The sequence below is a fragment of the Lepidochelys kempii genome, chromosome 10, assembly GCF_965140265.1.
Source record: "Lepidochelys kempii isolate rLepKem1 chromosome 10, rLepKem1.hap2, whole genome shotgun sequence".
In the NCBI taxonomy this organism is placed as follows: Eukaryota; Metazoa; Chordata; order Testudines; family Cheloniidae; genus Lepidochelys; species Lepidochelys kempii.
Window position 1 is genome coordinate 66,162,732 of NC_133265.1, and position 21,492 is coordinate 66,184,223.

General features: G+C 41.3%; 1 protein-coding gene across 5 annotated transcripts in view; it reads left to right on the top strand.

Moving 5' to 3' along the window:
- Positions 1–335: 335 nt before the first annotated feature.
- Positions 336–21,492, top strand: part of TRPM7 (transient receptor potential cation channel subfamily M member 7) — a 122,806-nt gene continuing 101,649 nt past the window's right edge. For all 5 annotated transcript variants that reach the window (XM_073304021.1, XM_073304025.1, XM_073304023.1 and 2 more), the window contains exon 1: positions 336–419. In XM_073304021.1, coding sequence (XP_073160122.1) covers positions 417–419 — 3 coding nt within the window. In that variant the 5' untranslated portion in view covers positions 336–416. The remainder of the gene's footprint in view (positions 420–21,492) is intronic.

Sequence of the window (21,492 nt, forward strand, 5' to 3'; positions counted from 1 at the left end):
GCGAAGCGGCACTCGGGGGTCACCAGCGGCAGAACAGGCGGAGGGAGGGAGGGAGGCCGGCGCCTCCCCTCGCGCCCGTGCGTCTCCCTCCCCCCCGGGGGCGGTGCGCGCTGACGCGGCAGCGCTGCTGCTCTCGGCCTAGGGGAGTCGCACAATTATGAGAAGGAGCCGCCGGGCCAGGACCGCCACCGCCAGCGTTGGGTCCCGGAGCAGAGCCGAGCTCGAGCCGCCCCGCTCTCCTCCTCGCCCCTGGAGCGCTGTCCGCTCCCGGCCTCTCCCTGCCCAGCCCCCCGCAGCCGCCGAGCTCAGCCCCGATAGATGGAGACAGGCCCCGCCACCGCCGAAGCACGAGCAGCAGCAGCCCGGGCCGAGGAGAGCCAGAGCCGGCGCCGAGACCCAGCCCGACCCTGAGGAGAATGGTGAGGGGCGGGGGTGGCTGGGCTTGTCTGGTCTGGGCTTGTCCCACCTCAGCTCCGACTCGGCCCCGGGAACCGCAGTGGGTTCGCCGGCTTGGAGCGAACAAGTCCCCGCCGGCTGCTTCGAGCCCGAGCCGGCCAGGGCCGCTCGCGCCCGCCCGCCCCCCCCCTGCCCCCTTGGCGGAGTGGGCATGGGGCTAGCCCATGGCGGTACCCCCGCGGCTCCCGGGGCTGGTCAGCAAGGCGAGTACTGGCGCCTCACAGCGCGCTGTCGTAGGCAAGCTAGTGGCGGGGAAGAGCCGGCTCAGGTGTTTCCGTCGTAATGGGCCCAGGTGTCGGCTCGCCAAGAGGGGCGCGCAGCTCTCCGAGAGGTCACTGCACGTTTCCTGGAGCGGATGGTGTCTTCCTTCACCCTGCGCCCTCCAACAAAGCGAGTTTGGTGTCAGAATAACCCTCTTGCTAGTTTTCAGTGTTTGTGTTGTCTCGTTATCCTCTCTCGGGACTAAATAATCCAATAATTTCGTCATACTTTAAATAGGCAAGAGCTTGCCATTGCACGGTATTTTTCGGTATTTATCGTATGTAGGCTTGGAAGGATTTGTTTTTTACCAGTAAGCGTCAATTTCACCACACTCACACAAACCAGTGACAACGATTTTTCATCAATAAGAATCGAAAGAAAAATGCTGCTCGAGATCTTATTCGCGTTTGATGTGTATATTTTAACATGTGATGTTGGCAGTTTGCCTTTGTAAAGGTTCTAAAGCTTTAACTTCTTAAATCTTAACATCTGCTGTCATTAAATAATTATTTTCTGCCCTCCCCCCACCCACCGAAGTTTGTTGCAACTGTGAAAACTTAAATGGCTGTAAACTGGAAAAAAAAATGCTTAAACCCCATAATTTTGCACAACTGAAAATTTTAATAAAAGCTTAAACATAAACATTGATAATATCTGTCAAAATCATGAAAATTGAATTCTGCCAAGCGTAGTCACATGTGCGTCTTGATATAACCCACATTGTAGTATTGCTGCATACTGTACTGAGAATTTGAATCTGGGGTCTACCAGTTCAGCTCCTTTTCTCTTTTGCTTAAACTGCTTGCTTGTTTTGGGTCTTGTTTCTATTCAAGAATATCACTTAATTGTGACACACAGTCTTTTTAATAACGTACCCCTTTAATCATTTGCCTAGTCAATCAGAATTATTTTGTACACAGCTATATCTTTCTGAGACTTAACCAGTCCTCCATTTTAATTTTTGCCTATTTAATTCTTACATGTCATAACTTTATGTAAATAATAATACTAGAGTGCAGGTCCTAATATAGAGCCCTTTAAGACATTGCTACTTCCAGCCTTCTGCAAAGTATACTCAATTTTAATTTTAACCTTCTGTTTTTAATTACTAACCAGTTCTTTATCCCTCTGTTAATTGCGTAGCTGATGCTTAGAGTTGGTACAGCAATCCATCATGTTGAACTGGTTCAAAAAGCATTCCGAAAATCCAAATAGTGGTAAACAATAGATTTAATATTCTATCTAGACTAACGTTTTTAATTTTAAAAATGTTTTATAACATGACTTATTGTGTGAAACCATGTTGAGTCTCACCTAGTATGTTGTACATTTCTATACACAACTGTTATGCCTCTTAATAGTACAGATGTAGGATTTAGAAATTCTAGGACAGATGCTGAAAATTAGACTTCTCTATTTTAAATATTGGGACCTAGATTTGATGAGTTGACAGATTGCATCACAAAGTTTCATCCTGTATTTGTTAGTCACAGTATGTAACAGGAATGTATTGCAAATTGTTCCTTAATTGTCACAGGTTTCTGGGTTGAATTAGCATTAGCTGACTTACTTATTTTCTGGCAGTGTAGTAGATGCATCATAGTGTCTTGTACCTCCTGCTTTCGTTGGTGTTTGTCAAATGTTTCATGATATTCAGAAAGAATTATTTTACAAGCTAATTTGAACAGAATGTTTTATTTAAAATTTTATTTTGTGCTAAATTCAAGGTGGTTTTTAAACAGTCAGATCTTTTATAGAATATTTTAAATTTCTGAAATTTCTGAAGAGTTAATACTAGAAAAACTTGGTATGTATTAGGACCTGATTGTGAAAACACTTAAATAGGTGACAGGTTTCAGAGTGGTAGCCATGTTAGTCTATATCAGCAAAAAGAACAATGAGTACTTGTGGCACCTTAGAGACTAACAAATTTATTTGAGCATAAGGTTTTGTGGGCTAAAGCCCACTTCATCAGATGCATGCAGTGGAAAATACAGTCGGAAGATATATGTACAGAGAACACGAAAAAATGATGATAACCCACCTTAATCGATTACTCTCGTTAGAGTTGGTACGGCAATGATTTTTTCATGTTCTCTGTATGTATATCTTCCTATTGTATTTTCCACTACATGCATCTGATGAAGTGGGCTTTAGCCCACGAAACCTTATGCTCAGATAAATTTGTTAGTCTCTAAGGTGCCACAAGTACTCCTTGTTCTTTAAATAGGTGAGTAAGTTAGAAATCAATGTGATTACTCCATGACTACAGTTATTTAAGTGTTTTCAGAGTCAGACCTTAAATTTGTTTCAGTTTGGGACACTTTCTAATCTGTTGTTCAGAGGGGGGAAAAAACGCTATTTTGTTGTATTAGCAGGCTTCAGGTTGGATGTTCATCTGCTCCTTTTATCTCTTGCTGTTCTTATTTTCATAATTCTCACTAAACTGGGAACGTCTGAAGGCATTTTAAAATGTGACTTCTCATTCAGCAGGGAGATATGACGAAGTAGTGTAAGCGTAAATGTTTATTTTACAATCTGACCATGTAATTCTCCTCCCTCTATGTATCTCTCCACTGGCTCTGTCTAGTCTCTCACATTTCAATTTAAGCTTCTTGTCCTGGTCTTTGAGGCTCTGCATAATTCCCTCTGCTTATCCAGCTTTGTTTTTTATCATGTTGGCCCTGACTTCTCTGCTCCACTAATGATAACAAACTTGGATGCCCCATTCATTTGCTTCTCCCGCAGTCATGCCTTCCCTTCCTTAAACTGATGCAGTAGGCCCAAATCCACATCCCTCCTCTCCTTCAGAGTCCTTAAAACCCACCTATATTGTAATGCTAATACAATGTGGCTTTTTGTACCCCTTTAGTAGACAGACTAGGCACACAGGTATAAAGAGAGAGGTGTTGAATCTTTAAAAGAGGCAAAGGTGTTGAATCTTGTTACTTTCTGAGGCTACAGCTACACTAGAGAGCTTACAGCAGTAGCTGTCAATGTAACTTTCATCGCTCAGGGGGCAGTTTATTCACACTCCTAAGTAACATAGGTTATGCTGACATAAGCTGCAGTGTAGACATAGCCTCAGCTAACAGACTTGGTCCTTTGGCTTGAGGAGTAGAGGTTTTTGTTTTTGGGTTACATCTAGCCTATGGGTGTTGAAACTGGGACCTAAAAGCATAAGGAGTTCATACATATGCTTTTGTTGAGTAATTATATAATCTTGTTGCTCTGTTTACGTTCCCTCTTTCCCCACTCTACTGTTTTGTTTTCCCTTCATTGTGTTGTGTCACTTAGATTGTAAACTTTTTGAGGCAAAGACAGAGGATGCATATTTTTTTGTGCTCAGTAAATAAACTAACTAACATGGAATACTTCAATTCCACATTATTTAAAACAAAAGAATGTCCCCTACCTATTTGTTTCATTTTAATAAAAACGTAAAAGTGCCATTAATAATCTTACCGTGTGAAACAATCAGTTTGACCACATTTGTTTGAAAATTATTGTACCTTTATTGTTGCAAATAGCACCTGTGGCTTGCTAAGAAGTGTGGTTTAAAACCCCCCTCTATATAGATAATTTATAGGCAATTTGTGACAGCACTTTATATACAGTAGAACCCTCAGAGTTACTAACACCTTGGGAATAGTGGTTGTTTGTAACTCTGAACAAAACATTATGGTTGTTCTTTCAAAAGTTTACACCTGAACATTGACTTAATACTGGTTTGAAACTTTACTATGCAGAGAAAAATGCTGCTTTCCTTTATTATTATTATTATTTTGTTGTTATTATTATTATTTTAAGTACTTTTAACACAGTACTGTACTGTTTTTTTGTCTCTGCTGCCTGATTGTGTACTTCCAGTTCCAAATGAGGTGTGTGGTTGACTTGTCAATTTAAAACCCTGTTGCTCATAACTCTGAGGTTCTACTGTAGTCAGTTTGTTTCTTTCTCCCTGATGGAAAGACTATTCCAACCCTGATATTCTATTATATATATCAGTGGGAGGGAAGAACGCAGTGTCCCTTTAAGCAATATTTGAATATAGTTGAGATTGTGATTACAAGATGCTGATACTAAATTTGAAAATTCAGTATTTAACAGAGAGGTTTGGTATTTGTGAATTCTGCTTTAAAATTTGAAAGAGGAAGGTAAGGAAATGATCCTTTAGTATATTTTACCCAAAAAAGGATATATTTTACTGATGGATTTATTTCTTTTGAAATCTCTTCTTTTCTTCAATGGTGTCTACTTTTATTATAGTATTTGCATGCTGTATTGATCTGGTGAAACGTTTACTTTTTTTTTCCCCCCAAGTCTGAAGTAGAGTTAGTAATGCAAGTTGGCGGTAAAATAGTGCATGTTGTCCAGAATTAGTTATTGTCTTTGAGATAAAAGTTTCCAATTTCCAGTTTAAATAATTCTCTTCTAAGGGAGGGTTGAGCAGTGGAGTGGATGTCTGCTTAAAATTACCAGAAGAGGTGTAGCTAAAACTGCTTAGGAAAGCTGTCATATTTTCTAGTGGACAGCAAAAAAAAACTAAATAAGATGCAATGCCTGGATATCTTTTCTCCAATCTTGCAGTGACCAGTGTTTGAAATATTTTTTTTTAAAACTGTGCAAAAAGTTACAGTGAATTTTTGTTGTTGTTGTTGTTGGATGGGGGCTTTGATTCAGCTTTTATATTTGTGCCTCTTGCGTATTAAAATTTGAAACATTATTGGATATTTAGTTTATTTAGAATAACGTGAATATTAAGTAATTTTGCAACCCTTTGCTTAGTAATGTATCTCAGGTTGGCACACTTTTAAGTGGTTTGGGTATCAAGGTAGATGCGACAGGACTGTTAAAAATATTTATTTGCTTAGGACCACTGGTTCAAATCCAGGCAGCCAATTTTTGAGTAGATAAATTGAGTACCAGGCAGCTTACTACTTCTGTGTGTCTTGTTCCTTTACCACTGTAGTCTTTTTCTCTTGCTTGGATGCCTGCAATCTTGCCTCCCCACAAGTCCATTAAAAAGGTGACTGCTAAAATAATCTTCTTGGTTTGTTGCTGTAATGCTCCTCCCCCCAAGCCCTTTTATTGGCTACCTTCCTCCATTGTACCAAACATAAACTTGTCCTTTCTATCCAGCTTGTTGTGTTATAGCAAGGTTGACTCATACTTTTGCTCTGCTAACAATGCCAGCCTTGACCACCTATTTTTCTGGCAAGCACTTATGCACTTACTCTTAGGGTGCTCCTCATGAGTGGGGGAAAAGCTCCAAGTCAAAATCCAAGAAGCCACCACCTTAATCTGCTTCAGATCCCTCCTAAAATTCACCTCTGCTGCAATACATACAGAAATTCAAATGAGGTAGCAACTGGGCAGATGGAAAGTTGTGATCACTGCTGCTGAATGGCTGAGAATTGCGCACATCCTGTTGTATTTTTTACCTTGTCTCCTCTGTGCCCCAGCTCAGCTCACTTGTTTGTCTCTTAGGGCTTGTCTACCCTAGCCCCCCTGAGCGACAAGTTAATTTGATTTATAATTAGTTTGTGAAGTAAAAAGTTCTATATCAGGGGTTGTCAAACTTCATTGCACCGCAACCCCTTTCTGACAACAAAAATTACTACACAACCCTAGCAGGGGGGACCAAAGCCTGAACCCACCTGAGCCCCACTATCTTGCGTGGGGGAGCCAAAGCCGGAGCCCGATCACTCTGGACGGGGGATGAGGGGCAAAGCTGAAGTCCAAGGGCTTCAGTCCCAGGCAGAGGGCCTGAAACCTGAACTGTGTGGAGTGGGGCTCGGGCTTCAGCCCCAGGCCGTAGCAAGTCTAAGCCAGCAAGTCCAAGTCCTGACCCAGAGTTTGAGAATCACCGTTCTATATAAATTAACAAACTGTTTGGGACTTTGTGTACACTAGCCCTGCATTTATTTATTTGGGAGGGTGAATTTAGGAGTAAACTGACAAGAAACTGATTATTTCCTTATTATCAGTGTCTGTGTTTAATACCGCCATCCCCCAAACACAAACTTTTTAAAAATAATGTTAAGGTCATAAAAAATTGAAAAATCAAAGCATTTCTAAATATGGGTCTTGATTTTTTGGAGTAACATATCACTATGCAAAAAGAGTACACCATAGGTATGGGTCTTATTGGTTTGTCACAGGAACTTGGCATTATTATGTAGTTTTTATTTTAACCTCTCCCCCAGTCTCTCACATGAGGCTATATATAAAATGTGCATTATATAACTGATGGACCAGAATAGAAGTTACTCTCTTGACTAAATATGTAGTTGCGGCTGGAGAATCATACTTTATGGGTCAGATAAAACAAAGGGTTCATTTGGATTAGTTCCAGCATCCTGTGCACTTTACGTAATTAGGTCATGTGCTACCTTGATAATACTTTATGGAAATATAGGTACAGTATGTACTCAAGATAATTTTGCTAAGGTTTATTCTCTCCCATCTTTTTAACGTTTAAACTGAATGTTTTTTTTTAAAACATACATGTACAAAAAAGCATCTAAAATCTTAAAATGGCAGAATTGATTCTGTCGCCTACTCATTAGGAAAACGCAGGGACTGGGTTTGGATATCAACAGAAATATATACACACAATCACTGGTTGATTTACTTTCTGTTTAACTTTGAAAAATACAGATATTTATGAAGGTGCTGACATACTTCTAGTAGTGTGAATAGCACCTTTGTAGCACTAGTAGTGTGCCTTCTTTGTTTAGGGCTTTGAATTCACTGCATGATCAGAGGGGTTTACACAGTTTTAAAGTGCTTGCTATAGATCTATTTCTATAGATCTACAGGAAATCTTACTCAGGGTCTTGGCATCCATGCTGAGCAGCCAGGTTCCATTGTAAAATCCTGTTTTTATCCCCAAACAGGTAAGGCCTGTAAACTGCCAGATTTACTCTGACAGTGTTTCTGCAAAGTTTGACTTGTTTCAAGTCACTTAAAAAAACCCCTGATTTGAAAATGATTGTGTTTTAATGATCTTAGCCTGACCTTGTTTTAAAAAAGTTTACTACTCTTTCAAACTCTTTGCATACTCCAATGTCTTCAACTTGTGCACAGTATATATGTGAAAAAAAACATAGGTTGTATTTGTGGATAGTTTTGAGTCCAGTCCTGCTTCCATTGACTTCAGTATGAGGTTTTCTTGTTTTATTTGACATTGATTTCAGTAGGAAAAGGATTGGGCGCAGTTTGTGAGCATGGTGCCCTCTACTGATTGGCAACAGCATGAAAAAAGTATGGGTGCCAACATGGCTGATAGGAGATCTGTTAACCGTCTCAAGTAATGGAGGCCTATAATGTATTGGAACTAGTGTCCAGGGTTCCAGTCCTGGCTCTGAAAACTAGAATGCTTTCTGAAAATTTTGAGAATACTCTATTACATTAATAATAATGTACTGAGATTAAAACACTTTTTAATATTTTTGGTGAAATGTCTTAATGATATTTCTTCAAAAACAGACTCCAGCGAGAAACTGCAGAACTGGAATTAATTTGCAAATTGGACACCATCAAATTAGGCCTGAGTAAAGACTGGGAGTGGTTGGGTCACTACAAAAACTAATTTCCCCCTGCTGATACTCACACCTTGTTAACTATTTGAAATGGGCCACCTTGATTATATTGGCCTCATTAGCACTACAAAAGTGATTTCCACCCCTTCTTGTCAACTGTTGAGAATAGCCCGCTTCTACCTTAATTGAATTGGCTCATTAACACTGACCCCCTACTTGGTAAGGCAACTCCCATCTTTTCATATGCTGTGTATTTTTACCTCTCTACTGTATTTTCCACTCTATGCATCTGATGAAGTGAGTTTTAGCCCACGAAAGCTTATGCCCAAATAAATGTTAGTCTCTGAGGTGTTACAAGGACTCCTCATTGTTTTTAATGATATTTGTCTCCCTCTGTTTTCCCAGTGAAATCACATTAAACTGTGACATTTTATTATAGGTAGCTTTTTCTGTTTTTTTACAAGCAGTTTTTATATACAAAAATATTAAAATTTAATTAAGACATCAATACTATGTCAAAACTAGACAAGGTTTTCTGTGAATGAAAGCAATGGAAGAAAAACTGTGTGCTTGTGTGTGTGACTTTTTTCACATGTATAAGTTTTCTCAGGGTCTAGGACCTAACATAGATAAACTAATAGCAGTAACAGTTGCCTCTTGCACGTTACTGAAGCTAAGTGTCAAATTATGAATTAGGTCTGGAAAAATTATACATTACTTGCATGTTAGTTTTATTTAGGGAATAATATAATTGAAATATGTACCAATATAATTTCAAAATTTTTTCTTCAATGACTAGCTCATTTATAAGTCTTAAATAAAGGCCAAAGTGATGCCACTTGCTGCTATTTTCTTTCTCTTTTTCTTTTTTTCTTCCTTCCTTCCCAATTTTTGTAAGGGTAACGTAACATCACATTCTTGCGATTTTTGACACAAGCAGGAATTCATTCATGTAAATTTCTTTTCAATTTTAGCTATAGGTAGAATAACTTTGGTACTGCCTTTCTCCATGAACACTGCTAGTCATGGTTTAATATGGTAAATATGCACTTTTTTCACAGTAGAAAAAATATGTTCACCTAACTCAGTCAAAATCAAAATGGCAAGTGTGATAGCTTGAATTTTATATCATGCAGTAGTTCTTCTTACCTTCCCCTGCTCAAATGGTTGGTTGTTTCCTCGGCTTCTAGATTTTCTGCAGTCACTCCTTTCATACTTCATCTTGTTTGGTATTAATGCAAAAATACATCTAGAGGAGATGGAGGAACTTGCAGCTCCTCTCATTGCATAGTCTGCTTGTATGTGCCTGATGAATTTTTAGGATTTCTTGTATGCTTGACAGCTGAAATCCAAGATCTGCTTTGTTCTTCCTTTTAAAAAACAAAAAATTGTGTAAGTACTACAAGGAGAGAATCGCTTCTTGTCTAATCTGCACTTCTTGAAAAACACAGGAATTTTAAAACTGGAATTCTTGCCCTTATAAACAATAATCTCTGTAGCTGTCCTGATAGGTAACTTGTCTTTAGCTACCTCTTGCTGTCTATAAAATGTCCAGACTTCGGACAAAAATATTTACACAACCTTTGTAGATACAGCTATCATATATAAAATATGAATGCTTCATCCTTATTGAACTTCATCCTTGGGGTGTAAAATTGGGTTTTGAACTGGAATTTGGCCAAAAAGCTGCTCTGTTCAGCAATGGAAGCATTACCCTAATGTGGGGAGGATCTTCTGTTGCACAGATGCTCCTACTCCTCCCAAATACTTCAGGCCTCTAGGATGTGGCTACAGAAAAATGGACATTGCAGAAACACATTGCATTAAATCCCAGCGCAGTTTTCAACTCTGTTAGGTCACCAGAGCAGCCCTTATTGTGCCAGAAGCAGTGTCACTCTTCTATCTAGCATAGCTAGTGCCTCACATAGAAAAGCCATGATGAACTCTCTACCCTCTTCTTCCCCTCTGATTTTCTATAATCAGCTTGTTCGGCTGGTCTACCTTTGTTGTTCTTGCTTCTCTTCCATTCCTCCTTAATGTGCATGGGGCCACCCTGTTTAATTTTTGACCTGTCTATATTACATCTAATGGCACCAGATGACCTGAATAGATCTCATGACTAAAAATTGTAGTGTGAATGAAACTAACTGTATTCCTGTATCCAACTGTGGGGGTGGGGTGGGAGGGGAGTGGCAGCAGGGTGTGTGTGTGTGTTTGGGGAGGGAAGAGCTTTGATCCAAACTCTTTTCTGTTGACCTACATATCTCTAGAAAAATGTAGCTCCGGTAACTTTACAGTTCCTCTAAGTTAAAAACCATACTCTATGTATATATTATGAGATGTCCAGAATGTATCTGTCAGTTTTTAACTAAATGTTCATATAGGTTTTCAGTTGTGGATATCAAAACAGGCTGTTTTGTTCTGTGGAAGTCTTGTTTTTGTATTTGTTCATTATATCTCATTTGCTTCTGGCTTAGGAAACACACAGATAAGTGAACATATACATAATACTCCATTACATGCCTTTCTGAGAAGGGGATGGTAATAACATTAGTAATTTTAAAAAGTGTAAAAGGGCTGTTCTTCATATGACTATGCTTTTGTGTTCTTTTCTTTAGCAGATAGCTGATATTTTAGGTCACATGAACTTCTTTTGAACAAGTTCATAATGTGATATAATTGGAGGGTCTAATAAATACATAATATGCAAGTTTGAAAACTACCTGGAAGAAGTACTTGTATGATATGGAGTTTTGTAAGATTTTTTTCCTCACTTTCTCCAATATTTACTCCTGGGGGTAGCTATTCCACTGTGCAAGTGGCCATCGTCTGCTGCAGAGTGTTTTTGGGAAGGGTTTGCAATGCCTCATGTGGGTAGGCTCAGTGTCCCATGATGCAGCTTTCTCCATTCCATGGGCTTCCTAGTATGTTTCATGCTACTTTTCAACAGCCCCTGTAAACTGCTTACCTGCCATCTGTCAGAAAGCAAAGATCCAGTGTTGCTCTCCAGTACTGTGATGAGCATTGTGAATACTGTGCACCTGATTCCGCATTTTATGAGATGAGACTCTGATGCTGGTTTCTGCCCTGCTGTGTGCCATGGGCAGAAACAATTCAGGATTGCTGCTGTCATTCATCGAGCAACTGCACACGGTGGACCGTCGGTTCTGGGCTTGAGAAACAAGGACTGAGTAGTGGGGTCACATCATTATGCAGGTATGGGATGACAAGCAGTAGCTGCAGAACTTTTGGACGCACAAAGCTGCTTTCCTGGAACTGTGTGTGGAGTTCACCCCAGCCCTCCAGTGCAGGAACACCGAAATGAGAGCTGCATTAACAGTGGAGAAGTGAGAGGCAATTGCTGTGTGGAAGCTGGCAACACCAGACTGCTACCAATCAGTCAAGAATCAGTTTGGAATGGGGAAATCCACTGTGGGGGTTGCAGTAATACAATTAATGCAGGACCATTAATCACTTCCTGCTACCAAGGACTGTAACTCTGGTCCAGGTGTGTGAAATAGTGGATGGTTTTGCAGTAGTGGGATTCCCTAACTGCAGTGGAGCGATAGATGGCATGCCTAATCCCATTTTGGCCCCAGACCACCTTGCGCTGGCGTATATCAACAGATAGGGCTACTTTTCTATGGTATTGCAAGCGCTAGTGGATCACTGGGGTTGTTTCACCGACATCAGTGCAGGCTGGTCAGGGAAAGTGCATGATGCACGAATCTGTAGAAGCACAGGCCTGTGCAGCAAGCAGGGACTTTCTTTCCAAACCAGAGGATTACCATTGTGGATGTGAAAATGCCGATAGTGATCCTGGGAGACCCAGCCTTCCTCTTGATCCTGTGGCTCATGAAGCCTTACAACTGCCACCTTGACAGCAGCAGGGAGTGCTTCAACAACAGGCTCAGCAGATGCAGAATGACTGCTGAATGCCCCTTTGGCTGCTTAAAGGGGCTCTTGCACTGTCTTCTCAGCAGGTTAGACCTCAGTGAGGAAAATATCCTCATGGTTATAGTTGTCTGCTGTGCCCTTCACAATATATGTGAATCAAAGAGGGAGAAGTTTCTCCAGAGTGGAGGTGGAGTGGCTGTCTGCTGCTTTTGAGTAGCCAGATACCTGGGCTGTAAGAGGGGCTCAACGGGGAGCTTTTTGGATCAGGAAGGCTTTTAAAGGAGCATCTTAACAATGGGCCATAGTAATGTGTGTTTGTTTATCCAGGGTTTTGTGTGTGGTGGTTTTTTTTTTTTTTTTTTTTTTTGCACTGTAGTAGTATGAACCTTGTAATGGTTTCTGTGTGTGCGCTACTGTAACTGCACCTCTTGGTACTGTCTTTGAATGTTAGCAGTAGTCACCATATGTTGGAGAATAATAAAGATTTGTTCACTTTCCATAAGTTCAGTTTTATTCCACACCCATGCAAACATATTTATGTATTAGTAACATACTTTTCCCTGTATGTAGGAAGTTTATCTTTATAGGGGAAGGAACAGGAAATTCACACGCACATTTGCCAATGAGACTCCTAGAGCTGGGTGTATGTCCAGCTGTCATTGTGCGAATTGTCCCATGGGGTGGAGAACCTGGGGTATTGCTCAGCCCCCTGAGGAAATGAGGAATGTGGGGGGAGGGGGACTGGTGGGTGCAGGAAGGCAGTTCTGTATGGGCAGCAGGGGGAGGCGGGCATGGATATGTTCAGCCTTAAGTTCAGTGAGGGACTACAACATGTTTGTTTGCTCCCTGGTCAGCGTTATCATAGGTTCTTGCCCATTTCCGATCCTGACCATCCCTCTGCAATTTCTCACTGATGCCTCTCTCCATGCTCTTTGCTCACAATCTGAAGCACCAGATGACTGCAGCACCTCCTTGAACATGTCTGCCTTACTCTTCCAGTTTCTTTTCCTTATCCAAGTGAGGTACTCCACTGTTGTGTGGGAGACTGTTAAGGGCACACCTGCAGCTGCTAAAGAAACAAAAGACAGAGGGGTTTTTGTCAGTGCACTTACACTCTTGATCCAAATAAGTAACCAGCACATCTTTCTTTGGCACTCCCATAGTGCAGTGGTAGCCCCTGGTCTGGGAGGGGGTGAGTTGGAACAAAAGAAGGGGTACCCAGGGGATATCAGTACCAGCGCATAGCAGAGCTGGTATGCATTTGTGTGCTGCCAGGGCAGATAGTTGTCCAATACAGGTATAACTAGGGGCACCCCCAGAAATTTTTTCCATGGCATGCACCCCTGGGTGGGGGAGATGGTGTTATACCAATAAATTAAAAACCAGCAGGATCTTATTAAAGGGAAAAAGGCAAAATACCAAATTTATTGTGAATACAGAAAGAATCATAATAAGCAGTTAGTTATAACATTCCATTCAATCTCATATTTATTCACACATTCATTCCTACACACACACACACACACAGACAGACACAGGTTCTGCAAGGTTATCATCATAGTTACCAGCCTTAGAGTTGCTCATGCCAAGCCACTGGCCAAGTGGCCTGGACATGAGGAGGGAGCAGGGCCTTGTCAGATGCTCATCTGATGCTCCTGGAAGTTGGTTTGCAGAATCAGAGCCCCAAAGCTCTCACTTTCTAGAGTCTATTTTTATAGGAATTTATTCCTAAGCCAATCTGTGGGAATTGCTTCATCATGCTGTTGCTGAATCAATCATCAGATGTCACATTCCTGACGGCTCTGTGCTGCCAGATGTTATCTTGTTCTTTGGTTCTCCCATTCTTGATGCTGTTGGGTGGATTCCAGTCTGCCCTCTGGGGGTCTTCTGGTTATTTCCACTTGACGCCTTCTTCAGCTGATGGACACTGGCTTCTTAGGCTGGCACCTCCCTGATCATTCAGTTATTATCCACACCAGGCATCCATCCACATACATCCTCTATCTCTCTTTTAATCACAATTGTTAATACAACAAAAGGGCGGGGAGTGTCTGGGTGCTGTTTCTGTTGTTAGAGTATTGCTTTGAGTCTCTCTCTGTGTGAATTGCTTTGAGAACAGACTCTGTCTTAGAATGTACTAATGCAATTAGCAGCTTGCAAGTTTCACACATAGAGGTAGAGAAACAGTACCAAAAACCAAGAAATCTCTTAATTAGTAATACCCTGGAATTTAAACTATGGGAAATCAAACTCATTTGTGATTTTAATACAGAACTTCTTTAATATGGTCCAACAATGGGACACCAAGGTTGGTGGTGGTGGTGTTGAGTCCTGCCCCCAGGGGTAGGTGGAAGAGAGACCCAAGCAGTATGGGTTGGAGTCTGCCCCTGGAGTTGGTTGCTGAGTGTGGGGCAGGCTCACTCTGCAGCTGCAGCCCCAGTCCCATGGGGCTGTCTGAGCTCAGCTCCCTTCTTTGGGCATTGCAATGTGGCCCAGGCATCACAGCACCACTCAGATTTGGCTCAGCCACTCCTCCATAATGATATGAAGGTGCTGACTGGGTCAAATTTGAGTAAGGGGCGCTGCAACCCCGTTCACCAGATTGCAATGCCACTCTCGCAAATTTGGCCTGGCCGGCTCCCCCATTAGGGGCCTTGTCAAATCTGAATGGTACTACCACCCTGGAGATTACAATGCATGGAGCAGGGAGCCTCTTACAACGTATTCTTCTATTACTAGTGTTGCGACAGACCATGTCCACTATTAATTAGTATTACTTATATAGCACTGTAGACATGCATGACATTCTACAAAACAAAAATGGAGTCCCTGTGGTAAAGAGTTTATACATTAAAACCTCAGTTCTGTAAAGATTTAAGCATGTCCCTACCTTTACATACTGTGAGTGGCAATGTGTAAAGTTAAGGATGTGCTTAAATCTTTGTTGGATTGGGGCCAGAATTAAGACCAGGACAAGAATAGACTGCAAGAACAGAGCACTGGGGTTAAGAGAAGATGAGGATGGAGATAGTAAGATAATAGCACTTGGGGCTGAGGATGTAGGAAGTAGTGCCCATGTCATGAAGGTTACATAATTTTGGGATTTTAGTTGAAACTTATGACTGAAAGCCTCATTGAACAGGTGGGTTTTGAAAAAGGACTTAAGAGTGTGGAAGCATGGCAGATGCAAGATGGAAGACTCGTCAGAGTGCTACAGTAAATGAAAGAGGACACGGAGGCAGTAGGAAATGAACAATGAAAGATATAGTCAAACAGCTTGGGTTGAGCAAAGAGTATGGGAGTGCAGAGTTTGAGAGTTAGGGATTATGGCTAAATATATGGTAAAGTGTGACTACTGTTTCTCAGGCAAAACTTGCTTGTTTTATTGTTACATCATCCTCCCCTTTAATCTGTTTTATCAATTTTGTCACAAATGAAGATTGTGATCTCTTTGGGGGCAAGGAATGTGTGTTACTTTGTGTCTTTACAGTCCCTAGCACAATGGGTCTTGATCCCTGATTTTGGGCCTCTAGATATTACTATAATAATAAAGAATAAGCCACGGAGAGCCTAGAAGCCATAAATGAGAGGCTTGAATTTGATCCAGGAGCCCCTATAAAACAAGCAAAAGAATTTTTGGAAGGGCTGAATTTTTTTAACTTAATATTTTCACTTGGTAATCTGGAGATAGGAAACTGAGTGGTTGAGAACTTTATTTTTCCTGTTTGCTTCCCCCCACTCCACTTACTATTGATGATCATGGGTCTGGTCTGGCCTATGCTACAAGTTAGGTCAATGTAAGCCGCCTTGCATTGACTTAGTTGAGCATGTGTCTACACTTAAATTTGTCACCCACCAACATACAGTGATTTGTTACGCCACTTCCCTGAGCTGTGTTAAGCCATATTTTATGTGAGCTTGATGCAGTGCTAACACTGCGTTACTTAGATTGACCCTAGCAGTCCTCCAGCAGCTGTTCCACAATGCCCGACAGTGACCGCTCTGGTCACAATTGTGGACTCCTCTGCTCAGAGGTCACAGAGACCACGTAGCAGTTCTCCATTGTTGTGTGCCCAGCTGACCATGCTGGCCACATGCTCCAGATGCTCTCCAGCTTGGAGTAGACAGGAGACATTGGATCTCCTGGGCCTGTCGGGAGAAGCTCGGACCAGCAATAGAAACGTGGATATCTGAGTAGGTTGCATGGGGGATGCAAAAGAAGGAGTATGACAGGGAAACGACAGCAATGCTGTGTGAAAGTGAAGAAACTGCATCAGGCACTTCAGAAGACCAGGGAGGCCAACAGTTGATCTGGTGCTGAGCCACAGATTTGCCGCTTTTACAAAGAGCTCCATGCCATATTTTGAGGAAACCCCAGTACTACCCTGCAGACCTCTGTGGATACCTCCTAGGAGCTTGAGTCACAGGCCCCTGGCATGAAGAGCAAGGATGAGGAGAAGATGGAGGAGGATGGGGAACATGTGACGTGGGGTGGGGTGGGGTGGTCCTCTACTGCTGCAAGCTAAGACCTGTTTGAGATTCTGCCATAGTCCAGTACCTTCTGGTATTTGAGCATGGGCGAACCCAATACAAGGGAGGAAACCTTAAGTGTGTAATTGTATTTCCCATTACAATGATGTATTGATGGCACCCCCAAGTTAACAGGACACAGCTATTGACCTTTCATTAATTTACTTGCACTAGAAGAGGTAGCGGTATAACAAAGAGAGGTAGTGTTGTTGTTTGCTTTTTGTTCCCGTGTAGTTCGGTAAAGGGGGAGGGGCATGTGGAGCAGTTTGTTTACATACACAGGAATGTCCCTTGAATCCTCCTGAGAGATCTCTATGGAGCTACTCTGCAATCTCTCCTGAAAGTTTCTAGGGATGGCAGCCTTATTTCTTCCTCCATGGTAGGATGCTTTCCCATGCTAGTCATTGATAACTTCAGCAGACACCAATGCAGAGCACAGGGTAGCAGCATACGGTTCCAGGCAGCGTGGGGACGCCAGCAGCAGCTGTGCTTTCTCTACCTTTGTTACCATCATAAGTGAGAGATGGGCTAAAATCACCACTGCCTGTGGAAAATGATGCTGGTATTCAATGCCATTGCCCTATACTCATAGTTCATGCAACTGAGCAGTTCCCTTCTCATTTTTCTCACCCCTGGCAGGCCATATTCACTAGTTCTGTGAGTGTTACCATGCACAAGCACTCTGAAGCAGAAGTGTCAATAAGCATGTCTTGTTTAAAATTTACAGGAGCAAGGGAAGGGAGTTGTGAATCTTAACTATAACTTTCTATTTTGGTTATACTGACAATGATACCGCTGTGTGTTTTATCTGCTGTTGTTGCAGCCTTGAGGGGTTCACCCTCCACAGGCTTGGAATACCTGAGCCATCTTTACTACTTCACAACATATGCTGCAGAGTGCTTAGCAGTTCAGAAAACAGTCCCTTACTTGTTACTGTACAGTGTGACTCAACTCATAGGATCAGTGACAAACCGTGTAATAATCATAAATATACAGCAAACACTACAAAATTAATAGTGCAATGACAGTGTTATATTCATAATGTGCATCAAGCACCACACAATTCCTAACAGGTCCCAAAACAGCAGGGCCAGGTAGAGCACAGTACATCACAATGATTTACTGTGGCTCACTGTTAAAGTGGTCTTTTGAAGCCTCCTTGAGCTGTATAACTCCGCATTGAGCTCTTCTAATAGCCTTTGTGTCTGGCTGTTCAAACTCAGCAGATAGCCGATCCACCTCTGCCCTCCACTCTGGCAGCAACTTTTCCCCCTTTGTTTCACAGATATTATGTGGGACACAGCAGGCAGCTATAACCATTGGATCTCAGAGAAAAAAAGCATCCCAATCTTGTGAATATACAATCTACCAAAGTGAAACTTACAAATGTAGATTTTTTTCTTACATAACTACACTCAAAAATAAAACAATGTAAAACTTCAGAGCCTGCAAGTTCACTCAGTCCTACTTCTTGTTCAGATAATCACTCAGACAAACAAGTTTGATTACATTTACAGGAGATAATGCTGCCGCCTTCTTGTTTACATTGTCACCTGAAAGTGAGAACAGGCGTTCTCATGGCACTATGGTTGCCGGCGTAGCAAGATATTTATGTGCCAGATGCACTAAAGAGTCAAATGTCCCTTCATGCTTTAACCATCGTTCCAGGGGACATGTGTCCATGCTAATGACGGGTTCTGCTCGATAACAATCCAAAGCAGTGCGGTTTGAAGCATGTTAATTTTCATTATGTGAGTCAGATGCCACTAGCAGAAGGTTGATTTTTCTTTTTTGGTGGTTTGGGTTCTGTAGTTTCTGCATCGGAGTGTTTCTCTTTTAAGACTTCTGAAAACGTGCATCGTACCTCGTCCCTCTCAGAAATTGGAAGGCACTTCATTTTCTTAAACCTTGGGTCGAGTGCTGTAGCTATCTTCAGAAATCTCACATTGGTACCTTCTTTGCGTTTTGTCAAATCTGCAGTGAAAGAGTTCTTAAAATGAACAACATGTGCTGGGTCATCATCTGAGACTGAGAGAACCTGGATTTGTGCAGGAAATAGCCCAACTTGATTATCATGCACATTGTGTAAAGAGTTGTCACTTTGGATGGGCTATCACCAGCAGGAGAGTGAATTTGTGTGGGGGGGTGGAGGGTGAGAAAACCTGGATTTGTGCTGGAAATGGCCCACCTGATGATCACTTTAGATAAGCTATTACCAGCAGGACAGTGGGGTGGGAGGAGGTATTGTTTCATATTCTCTGTGTATATATAAAGTCTGCTATAGTTTCCACGGTATGCATCCGATGAAGTGAGCTGTAGCTCACGAAAGCTCATGCTCAAATAAATTGGTTAGTCTCTAAGGTGCCCCAAGTACTCCTTTTCTTTTTGCTGGCACATATATGGCACAATGCGAGTAAAACAGAGCAGGGGACATACAATTCTCCCTCAAGGAGTTGAGTCACAAATTTAATTAACTCATTTTTTAATGAGCTCCATCAGCATAGAAGCATGTCCTCTGGAATGGTGGCCAAAGCATGAAGGGGCATACGAATGTTTAGCATATCTGGCACGTAAATACCTTGCAATACTGGCCATGCAACTACCTGTTCTCACTTCTGGTGATGTAAACAAAAAGAGGGCAGCATTATCTCCTGCAAATGCAAACAAACTTGTTTAACTGAGCGATTATCTGAAGAAGTAGGACTGAGTGGACTGTAGGCTCTGAAGTTTTACATTTTGTTTTGTTTTTGAGTGCTGTTATGTAAGAAAAAAGATCTACATTTGTAAGTTTCACTTTCATGATGAGATCACACTACAGTACTTGTATGAGGTGAATTGAAAAATACTATTTCTCCATCATTTTTACAGTGCAAATAGTTATAATAATATTTACTTTGATTTCAATTACAACACAGAATACAATATATATGAAAATGTAGAAAAACATCCAAAATATTTAATAAATTTCAATTGGTATTTTATTTAATAGTGCGATTAAAACTGCGATTAATCATGTTTTTTTAATCACAATTAATTTTTTTGAGTTAATTGCTAGAGTTAACTGTGATTAATTGACAGCCCTAGTCACAACTGAATTTCATGCACTGATTAACTGGAGAATACTTTCCTCAACAGCTACTTCAGCTCACTAATGCAGTAGCAGAAGCTTTTTAAAATGGTTTAGGAGATGTATATAAAGCTTCCTTCTGATGTATGTTCTCAAAGTCAAGTGGCACTTGGGTCTTGCAGCAGAGAAAATGTTTGATAAAATAATGGTTACTTTTGTCAAAGGCCAGGATCTCTGTGAAACTGTTCATCACCAAAGCTCTTGAACTGGCTGAAGGGTTTTCTGAAGAGCAGGTTTGTCAACAAGTGATTCTTTGTTGCTTTGACAAAGATTATTTTCTGTGTTTAAAGGAGCCGTTGTGATGTTGAAGATCCTGGTCTTGGTTAAATTGTTGATTTGGAGTGAGCCCTGCCTGTGAATCAGTTGAACAGTAGGACAGGTTGAAAATTTTCTTGTTTTTTTTTTTCTTTTTTCTTTCTTAAAATAACTTAAATGAGACTATCGAAAAAAATCTAATTGTGAAAATTTTGTTTCAGGAGCAAGGCTTTTTTTTTTTTTGATGGAAAATATTTTTATGTGAAAAACCAGCTGCACTGTTCTGCTGATTCATGAGCAGAGGTCTTAAGCCAATTGTATACATTTCAATAAAGAACAGAGTCTTCAACATAGCAATGGCTCCTTTCATGCAGCAGAGAACCTTCATTTGCTCCTGAACCAGTTCTTGAATAAAAGTCTTGTCTAAACAAGCAAGTGGCACTGGTTTAACTTTAAAATGTGACTATTTTAAAAAAATGACTCAGTTTTAACTTAAAGCTGGCACAATTTTCATGTGTATTTGAGGCCAATGGTTCTGTTCTCTGTAAAAGAAATAACTGGCCAGGAGTTGGGAAATTAAAAAAAACCCAAAGCACCGCACATGCTCACACAAAACTAAAAAGCAAGAACATTAAAAGTTAAGGCTCTCAACTTCAGTTTGATCTACTCCCTTCCCTAGAGACACACATCTTAACACCAGCATAATCACCATACGCTGCAGACCAGAAACATAGCTGTACTGAAGTAGTGTTGGCAGACTTCCAGCACCCCAATGTCCAAACCTGCAAAACCTTGTAAACCTGTGCATGTTTGGAAGGGACTGTGAGGGTGGAGGGGGAAGGAGTCTGGTTTGGTTTGTAGAGGTGGGTGGACTTAGTTTGGGTTGGGGGCACTGGAAGGCTGGCATCCCTACTAGGGCAGAGTTCAGATTGTGGTATGGTTGAGTGCTAATAATGAGGTGTATGCCTTTGGCAGAGGAAATTTACTGTTGGTAACCGTAACTTCATTTAAAGAACAAAGTATAAGGTGTAGAGCAAATTTAACTGACACACAACACTGTGTGTCCGTACAGGCTCATTAAATGAAATTCACTGTTGCTGGAAATAACACAAATCAGTTATACTTCATTTGTGATCTTTCACTAGATATTGACTATAGCGAACTACAACCCATATTTTCAATATGATCTAAGAATTGCTTGAGTTTAACTGTGAAAGAGCAAAATATTGCAACTCTGGATATTATCTCTGTCAAGGTTCCTTCCCCACTCTGAACTCTAGGGTACAGATGTGGGGACCTGCATGAAAAACCTCCTAAGCTTCTCTTTACCAGCTTAGGTCAAAACTTCCCCAAGGTACAAAATATGCCACTCTTTGTCCTTGGATTGGCCGCTACCACCACCAAACAAATACTGGTTAC